This window comes from Haliotis rufescens, unplaced genomic scaffold (genome assembly GCF_023055435.1).
Source record: "Haliotis rufescens isolate VD_foot unplaced genomic scaffold, xgHalRufe1.0.p SCAF_29, whole genome shotgun sequence".
NCBI classification, from domain to species: domain Eukaryota; kingdom Metazoa; phylum Mollusca; class Gastropoda; order Lepetellida; family Haliotidae; genus Haliotis; species Haliotis rufescens.
This window is the reverse complement of record NW_025963990.1, coordinates 899,788-915,508: the sequence shown is the minus strand read 5'-3', so window position 1 is coordinate 915,508 and position 15,721 is coordinate 899,788. Positions and strand designations below refer to the sequence as shown.

The following is a 15,721-nucleotide window of genomic DNA, read 5'->3' as shown; positions in this document are numbered from 1 at the left end:
CGATTACCTGTACCTTTTCTCCCAATACCGATTGTCATATCTCTCCCGCTTCTGGATGCGATCGTTCGGCCATCCCGTTTATCTGCATTGGCCTACATTGCATTGCTCCATCTATGGGGAACAACTCACTGGTAACTTCCTTCTCAAAAATAATAACGTTGCCCAATATGCGACGTCGTCAACTTGCGAGCGCATGTTCGAAATCCCCAAAAAGTGATGTCATGATAAAACAATGTTTTGTTATGAAATAAACCATTCTTTGTTGTACTTTGTGATTTATCGCGTAGCTATCTTATATAGGTGTACACATGGCAATGTCCTATCTAGACCTACAATAAATGAGTGAGAGAGTGAGTTTGGTTTTACGCCGCTTTTAGCAATATTCCAGCAATATCACGGCGGGGGACACCAGAAATGGGCTTCACACATTGTACCCATGTCGGGAATCGAACCCGGCGTGACGAGCCAACGCTTTAACCACTAGGCTACCCGACCGCCACCCTACGATAATTGAACTTAATGCTTAATATGAACTGGGCTGATATATTGAATGTTTCAAAGTTTCTGCTTTCTTATGCCCCATCTTAACCTGGATATCTTAACATGTAAACATTTCTGTGGCAGTCAGTTATTAATTTAGTATCAATATTGATACATTTGTATTGATATTAAAAAGTCCGATTTCAATGTAGAGATGTCAGCATTTATCGTGATATATTTTTTATTATTAGCACAAATTTATCAAAAACACGATAAACAATGACATGCCTACATTAAATTCAAATCTTTTACTGTGATACAATACCTCTCTGCATGAAGGTGTGACAACTCCCCTCTAGGAGGTTGCGTCAGTTATACTTTCTAATCAGCTAATCCGTATCAAGGCTTCTTAATTCACGGTGTGAGTGAACGAAGTATAAAAACCAGAATATCTGAATTTTGTATAAATTGTTTAGAAGTTGATGGATGGCAAGGTAGACACAATTTTATGGATAACAACTTCTTTAATACTGTAAAAAGCGATGTTTCGGTATAGATCCTTATACCGTTGTCAAGCAAGACTGAATGAGGGACTTAGTACAGAATATATATAGTAGGTGGAGGATTAACAGTAGAGGATTAACAGTAACAACAATTGCATCTATGAGTGGGATAACATAGGTAAGGTGTTGACAAGGGGACAATACCGTCACAACACGATGGACAGAGAACACATAGGTGGAAGCCAATGGGACATGAGGCCAATTAAACAGGATAAGTGATTATTGTTTGATGAGTTCATGGTAGGCGGATGGGATGAAATAGCCTTGATCTCTGTTGATTGATGGCTTGTGGCGGCGAATGTGGACTGCTGCTGTTAGTTTTCTTTTAGTGAAATCATGGAGGTTGTTGGAGAGGATTTGGATGTTGTCCCAGTTGATGTTGTGATCAGGACAGTTGCTGATATGGTCAAAGATGGTGGATTTATTGTCGGATTTAATGGTGGAGGTTTTGTGCTCTTTCATTCTTGTGTTGAATTTTGTATCCTGAAGACAATCTAAAAACACCAAGTTCAGAAAGCAGCACTATCATTTTGATGTGGATATTATACACATCCTGTTGTTACTGATCACAAGAGCATTGACAGCTAAAAGGTGTACTATCAAGAGTATATGTGTTTTCTGTGGCATTATTTTTCTTCCAAGATCAAAATTTTTGAATAAATGTGGCAAAGAAATGAAGCTGAACCATTTTAGAAAGCTGACATCTGATTGGCTCAAGAACACACTCATCATTCATTTGATTGGCCGGTCAAAGTTCACAGACCTCCCATGAATGTGTCCTTGATCTTGACCCATAACTGATCATAACTGAATAATTGATCTGATTTGAATGAGATTGTGAAAAAACAAGATTTCTTTGGGGCTTGATTCATAAAAAAAACCTCTTGCAATAAAAGCTGATCCAAAAATATGACCATAATGTCCTGACGTAAGACGATGTCAGCCTACCCATCATTTCTCAACAGGTGCTATTTACACAGTTTCACAGTAACCTGGCCTGATTATAAACTACTTTAACACCTATAAATATTAATATACGAAATCTGATTGCATAATAGTGAGTGAAACACAAACTGGTTAATAACAACGACTTCTTGTTAGCCCGGCCCAAAAAATAGCACAAAATATTTAGTATCCCGATTGAATCGTGAAAGCAGCATAACATGATGCTGACTGGAAGATGAGTTACAGAAAAGGTACCGAAAAAAGGGTACCGATTTACTTATGGCATTTATGACATTTTTTTGCCATATGACTCTTGATCAAAAGTTCTTTGTCAAGGTTACAGAATTCAAGGCCTCAGTAAAGCTTTCAATAGGTTTATGATAGACATGTGGGGACATTTCCAAATTTGATGCATCACTGACAAAAATGATGTCCAATGCAATTCCCTATTTTGACTTGTACCATATGTTCCCGTGTGTTATCAGGTGAACAGTTGACTTGCCTTTGCATGTGTTTGTGATGGTTACTACCAATAAACACCTGGTATCATCACTATTTGATAGTGATTCCTAAACACACATACGCTCATGATACAGTACCATTTCACAACTGCTGATGGGTATCGTAGAGATGTTATCCTTGAAAATCGATAAATTTGCTTTTTTCTGCATCTTTTCAACATTTCGAACATGGTTGGGGTCAAATGGTTGCAAATTCATTTCTTATCCCACTCTTCATAACCCAGCCACAGATGACGGTTTACAAATCTTACAGGAATAAGTGACAAATTTAACAGCTCTTTCAATTTTCCATGTCATAAAAAAGCGAGGGGCGGTCGGGTAGCCTCTTGGTCAAAGCGTTCGCCCGTCACGTCGAAGACCCGGGTTCGAATCCCGACATGGGTACAATGTGTGAAGCCCATTTCTGGTGTCCCCCGTCGTGATATTGCTGGAATACTGCTAAAAGCGGCGTAAAACCATACTCACTCACTCATAAAAAAGCGAACTTTCTTTTGCCCCACATGGAGAAAATATTATACAATCTCCAACTGTTGTCAGTAATGCGACAGTGTGCCATTATCGGAACTGAGGGATGAGACTCTTGAGAGGAAGATGAAGAATGCTGTTATTTGGCAGAGCTAATCTTCTTTGTATTATAATCATTAATGCAGTTCTGTTTTAATTGCAGTACATTTTTTTCTCAAAAGTGTTTTCTAAGAGTTACATGCATGTCAAAAAGTGATTGTGTGGTTGCTGAAGATAACTGTCATTCTGTTTTGATTTGTCAGCATTCTTAAGGCAGTCATAATCAAGTCGTCAGGCCACCGTATACGACATAATAAGCGCCCAGGGCCCTCTCAAAATTAAAAATGGGGGGCTCTCATTAGAATATTATTTTCGAAAAATGTTTTCGTTGTCGAATTTAATTATAAGCATTGACTGTATTTTGTTTCGGTTCATTGAGGTATGAATCGAAAAACGGATGTGCAAACTTTTGTAAGAATCCGCTACGCGGACATCACATGAGCAATATTTCAGTCATATCGTGACAAGACATAAAGATGTGGCGTGGTTCCTTGCTGTATAGAGTGAGTGAGTGAGTGAGTATGGTTTTACGCCGCTTTTAGCAATATTCCAGCAATATCACGGCGGGGGACACCAGAAATGGGCTTCACACATTGTACCCATGTCGGGAATCGAACCCGGGTCTTCGGCGTGACGAGCGAACGCTTTAACCACTAGGCTACCCGACCGCCCCCTCTCTGTATAGAAGATGGCTGATATGAGAATGCAGATCTCACCTTCTGTTTTGTTTTAATTGTAAAAATGGGGCAGAAGATGAAGCACTTGTCGTACTGTCATGCCCATTATATACTAGAATACTGAAAACTCTAATGAATGTATGTTTGAAAAAAATGGTCAAGTTTTAATTTGATAAATGATGCTGAAAACATGTCCCTGAAATTATGACTACTACAGACACAGTACAGATTAGAGAACCAAAATTAGTATCAAATCCAGAGCTGAATTGACATTGTGAAAGCGTATCATTTCAACTCATTTGTATTACCAAGACAATTTCACCAGTTTGAACCCACATTCATAGAATCCTGGCATGTCAAAGGGATGTAACTCTGTCCACCCATAGAATAATGCAGTACATCAACTAATTTGTCAGTTTAGCAGGGTATGGTAATGGTTTGTGTGACAAATGTGAGGAAACCAGACCTGTGATTTCACCAAAGAAAAAGAAATAGCTCTGGAAGTCTTTTTGTTTAGCTAAAGGGACTATTTGTTGAAATAATCAAGATCAGATTCCACTATGTTCCAATCTAAGGGCCTTTTGCAGGCAAAATGGGAAAAAATCATTATTTTGTTCAATATTGGGATAGTTCATATTTTCTTAATTCAGAAGTAAACAGCTAGGCAAGGGAAAGAATACACCCATGTCAGGGGTAGAAACTCACATATTTAGTCCACTAGTCCTTATAATGATAACATATAGCAAAACCCTTAAAAATGACAAATTTCTACTAGTCCCTAGGATACCTTAACTATTGGGCAGTTTGGCAAGGACTACAGGACTAGTGCCAAATTCTAACGCTGCATGTTTGTTTGGCATAAACTAAAACAAGGGGGCACATGGAATAATGTTACATGTATTTGGGGGGTCGTGAAAAAATGTTACCACCCCACCCAACCCCCACCCCCACCCCCAACCCCAACCCCAACCCCAACCCCACCCCACACCCTCCACCCCTACCTCCACCCCAAACCCCACCCCACACCCTCCACCCCTAATAAATGACCAGACCCTAACTATATAAATATGAATTGAGATTAATTCCAGTATGGGAATTTTTACTGATATTTACTGCAGACTTGGGTCTGATAATCGGCCTTTGAGCAGGTCCTGGTGAATCCATGTAATAATGTGTGTGTACCATATTTAATTTAGTGACTTCAAAGAGAATATGCACCTGTATCTGGCCGGCAACAACAAGCTTCTCACTGACCGCCGGCTAGCTGACCCGGACTGTTTGGCCCTCTACAAGACCCTAGAAAACAACCTTTATGTTGTTTCCCTCGACCTCCGCTACAACAACATCACTGATGAAGGAGCTCAACATCTCGCCAAACTCATTGAGGTTTGAAATGTTCTGTTTGTTTTGATCGTCAGTACTTCTCAGGTTTATGTACACTATGCTCTTCAATCGCCTGTGAATAAATCGTCAGTATGTATACACTATATACACTTATATACACTACACTCCTCAATCATCCGTGAATACATTGTCAGTACTTGACGGGTTTGTATACACTATGCTCCTCAATCACTGTGAATACATTGTCAGTACTTGACGGGTTTATATACACTATGCTCCTCAATCACCTGTGAATAAATCGTCAGTATGTATACACTATATACACTTATATACACTACACTCCTCAATCACCTGTGAATAAATTGTCAGTACTTCACAGGTTTGTATACACTATGCTCCTCAATCACCGTGAATACATTGTCAGTACTTGACGGGTTTGTATACATTACACTCCTCAATCATCTGTGAATACATTGTCAGTACTTGACGGGTTTATATACACTATGCTCCTCAATCATCCGTGAATACATTGTCAGTACATCTCGGGTTTATATACACCACGCTCCTCAATCATCCGTGAATACAACGTCAGTACATCTCGGGTTTATATACACTATGCTCCTAAATCATCCGTGAATACAACGTCAGTACATCTCGGGTTTATATACACTATGCTCCTAAATCATCCGTGAATACAACGTCAGTACTTGACGGGTTTATATACACTACACTCCTCAATCATCTGTGAATACATCGTCAGTACATCTCGGGTTTATATACACTATGTTCCTCAATCATCCGTGAATATATTGTCAGTACTTCTCGGGTTTATATACACTATGCTCCTCAATCATCCGTGAATACATTGTCAGTACTTCTCGGGTTTATATACACTATGCTCCTCAATCATTTGTGAATACAATGTCAGTACACCTCGGGTTTATATACACCACGCTCCTCAATCATCCGTGAATACATTGTCAGTCCTTCTCGGTTTATATACACTATGCTCCTCAATCATCTGTGAATACATTGTCAGTACTTGACGGGTTTATATGCACTATGCTCCTCAATCATCCGTGAATACATTGTCAGTACATCTCGGGTTTATAAACACCACGCTCCTCAATCATCCGTGAATACATCGTCAGTACATCTCGGGTTTATATACACCACGCTCCTCAATCATCCGTGAATATATTGTCAGTGCTTCTCGGGTTTATATACACTATGCTTCTCAATCATCCGTGAATACAACATCAGTACTTCTCGGGTTTATATACACCACACTCCTCAATCATCCGTGAATACAACGTCAGTACTTCTCGGGTTTATATACACTATGCTCCTCAATCATCTGTGAATACATTGTCAGTACTTGACGGGTTTATATGCACTATGCTCCTCAATCATCCGTGAATACATTGTCAGTACATCTCGGGTTTATAAACACCACACTCCTCAATCATCCGTGAATACATCGTCAGTACATCTCAGGTTTATATACACTACGCTCCTCAATCATCTGTGAATACATCATCAGTACTTCACAGGTTTATATACACTACGCTCCTCAATCATCCATGAATACATTGTCAGTACTTCACGGGTTTATATACACTACCCTCCTTATTCACCGTGAATACATCATCAGTACTTCACAGGTTTATATACACCACACTCCTCAATCACCGTGAATACATTGTCAGTACTTCACGGGTTTATATACACTACCCTCCTTATTCACCGTGAATACATCATCAGTACTTCACAGGTTTATATACACCACACTCCTCAATCACCGTGAATACAACATCAGTACTTCTCGGGTTTATATACACCACACTCCTCAATCACCGTGAATACATTGTCAGTACTTCACGGGTTTATATACACCATGCTCCTCAATCACCGTGAATACATTGTCAGTACTTCACGGGTTTATATACACCATGCTCCTCAATCACCGTGAATACATTGTCAGTACTTCACGGGTTTATATACACCACACTCCTCAATCACCGTGAATACATTGTCAGTACTTCACAGGTTTATATACACTACCCTCCTTATTCACCGTGAATACATCATCAGTACTTCACAGGTTTATATACACTACGCTCCTCAATCATCCATGAATACATAGTCGCTATTTTTCACCAATGAGTGAGTGAGTGAGTTGGGTTTAACACCACTCACCACCATGAAGCCCGAAGTGATGCCGGTATTAGACTATTACCACTTTGGTGAAACCAACGAGCACGGGTATGGCGCAGACAGACATAGACATATAATTTGACCAATGAACCAACCAGTGTCTGGTGCCAGTCAGAACGAAATAAGCGAGCTATCGGATTACCAGATTACACGACACAAACAGCAATGTTTCCCGTGCAAATTGTTGTTTAATGCTTCAGCTGTCTGCTCACTACATTGATTGAATATCATAGTAGTAATTGGTCATGTCTGTGAGTAATTAACAGCCTTATTAGCATACTGAAAATAGACTCGCATCACTACTAAAACACATAGTGTGTTCCTCTGTGATGGTGGCACATAGTACATGCAAACCTGTGAAATGCTGATAATGTTTTATGCGCTTTTTATCCCGTAATTAAGGGTGCATATAACACTCCAGTGCGTATTATACGCGAATAAAAAAGTCTTGTGTACATTGATCAATTGGAAGGGGTGCTAATTGGGAACGTTCACTAGCCAATATATTAGCAAATATTGCCGTGGGCGCTTATTAGAGCGGGGCGCTTATTACGTCGAATACGGTATGTGTTATTTAAACTGAGAAATATAACAGTGTTTATAGCTAAAATGGATAGAATTATCATTAAACCGCCCGCACGTTATCAGAAACGAGCGGGCCACTGTAACTTGATAATGCCCTCATATTGCTTGACGACGGGCCATTATCAAGCCCGTTGTTAGGTGACGTCATAGGGTAGAGAAAATGACGTCACGTATTATAGTGACGTCATCTGGTTTGTTCTATGACGTTTCAATATTTGTAAAATGTGGTCAGTGACATTCGTGTTGATTGCAGTAAGTGTTTCAAAACCGATGTTGTCGTTTCTTTTTATTTGATAACAAATTCCATCCATTTTAGCTATAATAACGGTAACGCTCTTTTTCAGGGCATTATCATTTGCAGAAGCCCTCGGTCTTTTCAACTGCCCTCCTTCGTCGGGCAGTTAATAGAAAACCTCGAGCTTCTGCAAATGATAATGCCCTGAAAAATAGCGTTACGCTTCTAGTATGACTTACGTTTTGAAACTGTTTCTATGAATGTCGTATGTTGTTGTCCAGGGGACGCCGGGGCTCCAGGAGCTTGACCTCATGGGCAACGACATCGGTCCGGATGGAGCTGAACACATAGCTAAAGCCTTGCAGGTTCGTGAGAAGGACATTGAGGCACAGATTCCCCAACACTGGGGCTAGTGGTTGTAAGAAAAAACATACAATTTAACAAAAATTGTTTCTTTATGTAATCAAACAAAACACTTGTCTGATGAAATAAGAGAGAAAGGAAAAAGTGTACAAAAAAAGTGTAACCTTCTGATTTTGAACTTTGATGATTTTGTTTATTCCTAAAAAGTAGAAAAGAATTGTGAAGTTTTGAGTCGACATATCTGTAAACTAATTAATAAACAAGAAACACTTGACTATATACAGTGTATTTGTAGGGCTCTGAAGGGTACGCAAGCATGAGTGGGGTTTAGCTGTGTCCTGTGTCAAGGACTTGAATACACAACCAGGGGAGATAACTCTCATCTTCACTTCTCTCACATGTTGCTGACATGGAAGAGAATACTGCATTGTCTGCCATCTTACCATTTAAATTAGCCTGTCGAGTCCAGGTGATATTTTTGAGTAGCTGGTACTAATACTTCAGTCCATTTTCTTTCTTACCCTAAAGCACTTTTGTGTTGCTACCGTCTCTGTGTGCAGTCCTAAACTGGGGCGGTTGGGTAGCCTACTGGTTAAAGCGTTCGCTCGTCACGCCGAAGACCCGGGTTCGAATCCCGACATGGGTACAATGTGTGAATCCCATTTCTGGTGTCCCCCGCCGTGATATTGCTGGAATATTGCTAAAAGCGGCGTAAAACCATACTCACTCACTCAGTTCTAAACTATATGAGGTGTGTCAGGTTCAAGGTATAGCTGATGCTGTGGACACCTAGCAGTATATATTCTCAGCAGGATAGTTTTAGCATGCAGGTCTTCTCCCTTCTCGGGAAAACCTTGACATCGGAAACATGCAGATCACTGTTCCAGGCTTGGGTAGGCCTGGCACTCTCCTACCCAGAGTTCCATGCGGCCGGCAGCCAGCCAGCATAGTACCTTCATCACATCTTTCACAGTCCATTCAAGATGTTGCATATGCTTTTCATCCGTTTCATGTTTGACAAGTCTACACATTTTCATAAACAAATGTCAAAGAATGGTTAACTTTCATTGAGAAAATATGCAAATATGTAAAAATCTACTTGTTTTTGCGTAGTTATCCTATGTTTACATTGGCTCCACGTGCTGTCATCGAAGCCCAACGGAGAGCTAGCGACACAGTCACTTTGATGCATAAATATATATTGTCATGCAACTCACTGTCGCAGTTGTAGTAGCATATCTATATAGTTATGCAAAACAATATGTAAAGCACCCCCAAATACTTGCATTAGTCCGTTCTATACTGATTTCTGAAAAAGCGCGTTTGTTTACAAACAAGAGAAAAGTCCGGTCACGTGATATGCAAATTAGCCTGTGGCAGTGGTGTTATGCTGAGTCACCACTGCGACGGAGTGTGTAGGCCTGGGTGGCTCACTATGCAGAGTTGCCTCCCTTAGTGAAGATGTGATTTGCTGATCGAGGGTTTAAATGTCAGACTCACCTGGAGTAGAATCCTTGGTCTGACAACATACCCATGCTTATGGGTTTCAGAAAAGTTTGAAAACCATTACCAAATTATTGCACTCCTCCCACATGAAGCCAATATTCTATAACTGATTTTCTGTTAAAAGCCTCATTGAACAAACTCACTCACCCACTTGGGGGAATGATTGTTTGGTTTGGTTTTTTTTAGTGTTTGTTATGCAATAGTTAAGACAGTGTAAAAAGTTCTAAGCAATATTTTAAATTTAATATATTCTTTTGCCAGACTAATGAGACACTTCGGACGTTGAGGATGACTGGGAATAAAATCGGCAACAAAGGAGGGATGTGTTTCGCTCAAGCCCTGCAGGTCAACTTGACCTTAGAGGCCCTGGACGTTGGAGATACTGACATGGTAAGGATTTAGCCCAGTCGTCTTCTTCCCGAGGCAAGTGAGTTAACTGACTATAAAAGTCCAGTTTCCACCCTTGCCGAACTAGGCTGGTATTATGGAATTACATTTTGGCTGGACTAAAGAGTCTATGCATAGTCCAATCAAAATCGTGCACCGATATCGAAATCCGGTTCGTTAACTGTCGTGCAGATTTCGGTAGATTGCAGGATTTGCAAAACATGTGCACCGCCAACTCGTTGTCAGCAGATATTTTCCAAATCTTTTCATGTTTTTAATCAAGGTGCTCTCATGATTTGATGTATTTCGCGATGTAAGACCTGTTTTATCACAATATAGATCTTGATTAATGATCAGATCGTCCTGACTGGGCACCACCATTTTCGGTGAAACAAACGCAAGTGATACGAGAGCTGGAATCTCATTGGACCATATGAGAGGCTTAGAGGGGACATAACTGGTAATAGCCACTGGTGGCGCTATGATCGAGCCCAGTAATTCTAGCCTAGTTCGGCAAGGGTGGAAACTGGACTTTTAAAGTCAGTTTACTCTTTTGCTTCGGGAAGATGCCCAGTTGTCTACAATGCCGCAAATAACTGTGAAGAATTGTGTGCCAGAGTTGCATGCCAGAAATTAGGGCTGGGATGGGTAACTCGGGTACCCGGGTCGGGTGGGTCCTGAGTAGGACCCGGTACCCACAGGACTACCCGGACCCATGGTTAGTCACGTGACATATTGTAATAACAATAATGTATATTAATGACAAAAACTCACCATAGCTCAGTGGTTAGACTACAAGTCGCTAATGTTCGCATTTCTTTCTGACGATGCACACATTCCTTTTGACTTGTATATGTTTGAGTAAGGATGAAGCTTCAGTACACTTCAGTGAACGCATAGTTTTAGCCAGGGCTGCAGTAAAACATTTACCAATCAGACATTTTGTTCCCAGCTCTTGAAACTTGCAGTGGGTACCCGGGTAGGGTTGGGTAATAGGGGGTCGGGTACCCGGGTAGTAGATTTGGACTCATCCAAGCCCTACCAGAAACCTGTGATCACGGCTTTGAATCCTGATTCATCCTGACGATGTTTCTAGGTTTGAAAGCACCATATCGTGTGCACGTGGGTAAATGTCCAAGACCTGCATCTCTCTGGCTTTCCTCCCACATCAAAGTGAAATGCCATGATATAACTGAAATACTGTTCAAAGCAGCATTCAACCAAACTCACTCATTGTTTCTGACTTCCAAAAATGGATGACGTACACAAATCTGTTTCTTCGTGATACACATATTTTCTAGGTCGGTACGATGCATGATTCAAAATTGATGTCTTGTCAGGTTTGATTTCAGGTTAAATTCCCGATTTCATGATTTAAGTAAAACAACATTATTAACAAAAAATTCTTCTTAATGGTTAAAGCATATGTTTTGACTCTTTGAAAAAATATTGGGGATGCTACTCTGTAATGCAAACATGATGTCTTTGGCTTTAAAAAAAAAAAAAATTGTTCTCAGGCAATGGCTTTTGAAAATATAGTGCAGGTGGGCAGTGTTTTTTGGGGGGGATGTTCACGGTAATATGCGACATGGGTACAATGTGTGAAGTCCATTTCTGGTGTCCCCCGCCGTGATATTGCTGGAATATTGCTAAAAGCGGCGTAAAACCATACTCACTCACTCACTCACTCACTCACGGTAATATGTAACCAAATTTTGTTTACAATAATTTCAGCGATATCATGTTCCTCTTAAGTATTGTAGCATTTTATACAAGTGTTCGTATTATAATTTTGTTTTTTATTATTTTGAAAAGAGATATAAAAACGAAACGTGCAGCAGCCTTTATGATGATGCAGGCAGAACAAAGACTAGTATTTTTTTAAGCCTTGATTGTAAGAGTATATTGTAAATTATGCAAACTTTTTCAAATATGTTCTTTTTGTACTTTTAAGATCAAGTTAGGTTATTTTTGTAAATATGCCAGGTCTGTGTTTTGCAGAAAGCGGGAATAAAATAGGAGAAATATGTGCTTTATTTAAGATGTTTTCATTTTTTAAAAATACTTCTCTGAGAAATTTCTTTGAGAAATTGTGAAATCTGCAGGAAATCGAAATTGTTTTTTCAGACAATTGAGAGTGTCATAGCCATGGCAACTGTGCTGAACCAGAACAAGACCCTGAAAGCACTGAACGTGAACAGACCCATCCTGTTCACACACCAAGAGGAGACCACGGTCCACTTCTCCAAAATGCTTAAAGTAAGACGTCAGTCAAGCTCCCCTCCTGTCATAGTAATTATTGTGACCTCTTCTGTCATGGTGATGATTGTGTAAGCTGTCACACATAATGACAGTAGGCATGGCTCAATTAATGATATACCAGCATAGGACTCCAAATAAAGTGCCAGTTGGACAGACTGCACAAAAGTCTTTATTTTGGTCAAAATTCAGATTTTTTAAGTTCATATTTTCTGAAATTCAAAGGTATTTAAACATTGTAGTTTAACAATGCAATCAATGCAATAATGTGCATTAGAGCCTCTTCCTCCTAATAGGTCCTGTAATTAGTGAAATACATGTCACTTGTACAAAACTGAAACAGTTTCTAACTATGTTAACATGGAATTAGTATTTGAGTGGACCACTCCATGCATAGACGGATCCAGAGGTGGGGTCCAGGGTCCCCTACCCCCACCTTTTGGAAGCCAAATGTAGTATGTTGTAGACACACACACACACCTCCCCCCCCACCCCCCAACACATACACCTCCCCCCCACCCCCCCCCCCCCACCCCCAAACACACACACACACACACACACACACACGCACACACACACACTACCACCCCACACACACACACACACACACACACACACACACACTACCACCCCCCAACACACACACACACACACACACACACACACACACACACACACACACACACACACACACACACACACTACCTCCCCCCACCCCCCTACCCCCAATACACACACACACTCTCAACCCCCTAGTTTATTAGTTTATTGAGACAGTAGGCAATGCATCAATGTATGGAACTTAAAAGTAGTTCCTGCAAGGTGACCTTATTTGCATATCTATCGGATCGTGATACCAAGTTTGTCAGATAGGTTTATTGAATTGATAATATTAAAATGTTGGCCATTATCCCTGCATCCCCTTCTTCATCACCTCTCCCCCTACCTTAATGCTTTAGAGCCTAAATGTAAGAAAATAAAAACCAATTATGAACAACTAACAATTTTTATCCCAGTTTGGAGTTAAGAGTTTGTAATCCCAGTTAAATCCTTTTAAATCTACGGATAACCTTGGACAGTGAAAACACAGCATGAATGTCTACTAAGTATTCAGCGGCATCATTATTGTATTACTTTAGTAACACCACACAACAACTATAAGAATGTCATCTTCTGCATGTACTGGTTCTTTTCGGGACAGTTTTCGCAAGAATAATTTTTCCTAGAGGGGATAGTTTTCTAGTTGACAGTTAACTCGATGCCCTGGTTTTGTTGCACAGGTAAACCGGAGTCTGGAAGAATTACATCTGCAGAAGTACGATATGCGAGACTTCGGAGCAACTCGTCTGGCGGAATGCCTCATGGAAAACTACACCCTGACATATCTCGACCTCAGCTGGTATAGCACTTGCTTTAAAATCACAGTCACTGGGTTACAATAGGTCTCTAGCACCCTATTGCTTGTCGGGGACATGGATGTGGCCAAGACGTCTAAGGCGCCTAAATTTGCTGTGCAGAGTTGCGTCCCTTGGTCATGCCAGGAACCTATGATTGCGGGTTCGAATCCTGGTTCTCCCCAATTATGTTTCTAGGTTCTCAGCACCATGCCATGGGGCGGTGAGGTAGCCCAGTGGTTAAAGCGTCTGCTCATCACGCAGAAGGCCTGGGGTCGATTCCCCACATGGGTACAATGTATGAAGCCCATTTCAGGTCACTCACTCACTCACTCACTCCCTCACTCACTCACTCACTCACTCACTCACTCACTCACTCACTCACTCACTCGTTGGTTTCACGTACGCAAAAAGTAATAATCAAGTGACTGTATTTCCTCTCTCAGTCCTCTCTAAAATATTTCGCCAGCTGAGGGGAGCTTTAATTCAGAAGTGGGACTACCAAAGTGAAATAGCCTACCGGTATTCGTTTTGCATCAAAATTCGAAAACATTATTATATAAATTGATTTTCTATATTTCAACATAAAACATTTAGTTGCATACGTTAAAAAACCAAGACATAACAAGCGCCAGGTCGCTACAACTCTCTAATATGTTTTACAACCAGGATTACTGTCACGATTAAGTAATTGACACCTCGATACAAACCACAGTGGCCATAAAACGAATAAATATATCATAAGAAGACAAAGTAGTTGCTGGATTGATGATTGCAAGTCAATAGCTTGTTTTCGTAATTTTTTCATATTCATAATTGTTGATTGGTCAACCTAAAATAACAAGATAACATTTTATTCCTTGTAAAATACCAACGTCAGAATTTGTTTCTCCCAACTGTTATGTTCAGAATAATATTGAATTATTATATAGAGTATGTTGAACTGATCGAGCAGGAGGTAACACATGTACAAGGTTGTTAGTACGTGAAAATCACAGACAATGGTAGTGATCGCCTCGTATAAAAAGAGTCCAGCATAATGGGATTTGTTTTGTTTTGTGAAATCTTTGGGTCCAGTGTGTTTATCATAATAGAATAAGGGGGCACGGGTGGCCCAGTCGTCTAAGGCGCCGCGATTCACTGTGCAGAGTTGCTTCCCTTGGGCACGCCAGAAACCTATGATTGTGGGTTCGAATCCCAGTTCGCCCCAATTATGTTTCTAGGTTTGTCAGCACCATACCATGTTCGTGGGTTTCACGGAAGTGGTAAACGTCTAAGACCTGCATCACTTCGGGCTTTCCTCCCACATTAAGCTGACACGCCGTGATAATACTGGAATACCTTTAAAAGCGGCGTTAAACCCAACTCACTCACTCACTATAATAGAATAATAGAATAGATGTCCATGAAAAGAAACATGACACTCCTCATCTGAGTGATATTTGTGTTCTTTTCCACAGGAAATAAGTGACGCAGTAGGTAACTGCTATTGCTGTGAGTCGTTAGTCGTATATTCTCAGTCAGATATTTAGTTCAGATTAATCATGGCCTCTGTTGACAGCCATCCTATAACTCACTGAGAGAGCTGTCGTACCACTGGTCTGATGTAACTGTGACGTAGGTGGCTAGAATCTATCAAAATATCCTGGACTACTTACCCATCAAGTCAAGACACATACCC

At 40.5% G+C, this 15,721-nt stretch overlaps 1 protein-coding gene across 3 annotated transcripts in view; it reads left to right on the top strand.

The window, feature by feature from the left end:
- LOC124124553 (leucine-rich repeat-containing protein 34-like) overlaps positions 1–15,721 on the top strand; it is a 34,549-nt gene that overhangs the window by 10,136 nt on the left and 8,692 nt on the right. For all 3 annotated transcript variants that reach the window (XM_046487749.2, XM_046487745.2, XM_046487746.2), the window contains 5 exons: positions 4,947–5,136; positions 8,413–8,496; positions 10,262–10,390; positions 12,515–12,646; positions 13,927–14,045. In XM_046487749.2, coding sequence (XP_046343705.2) covers positions 4,947–5,136; positions 8,413–8,496; positions 10,262–10,390; positions 12,515–12,646; positions 13,927–14,045 — 654 coding nt within the window. The remainder of the gene's footprint in view (positions 1–4,946; positions 5,137–8,412; positions 8,497–10,261; positions 10,391–12,514; positions 12,647–13,926; positions 14,046–15,721) is intronic.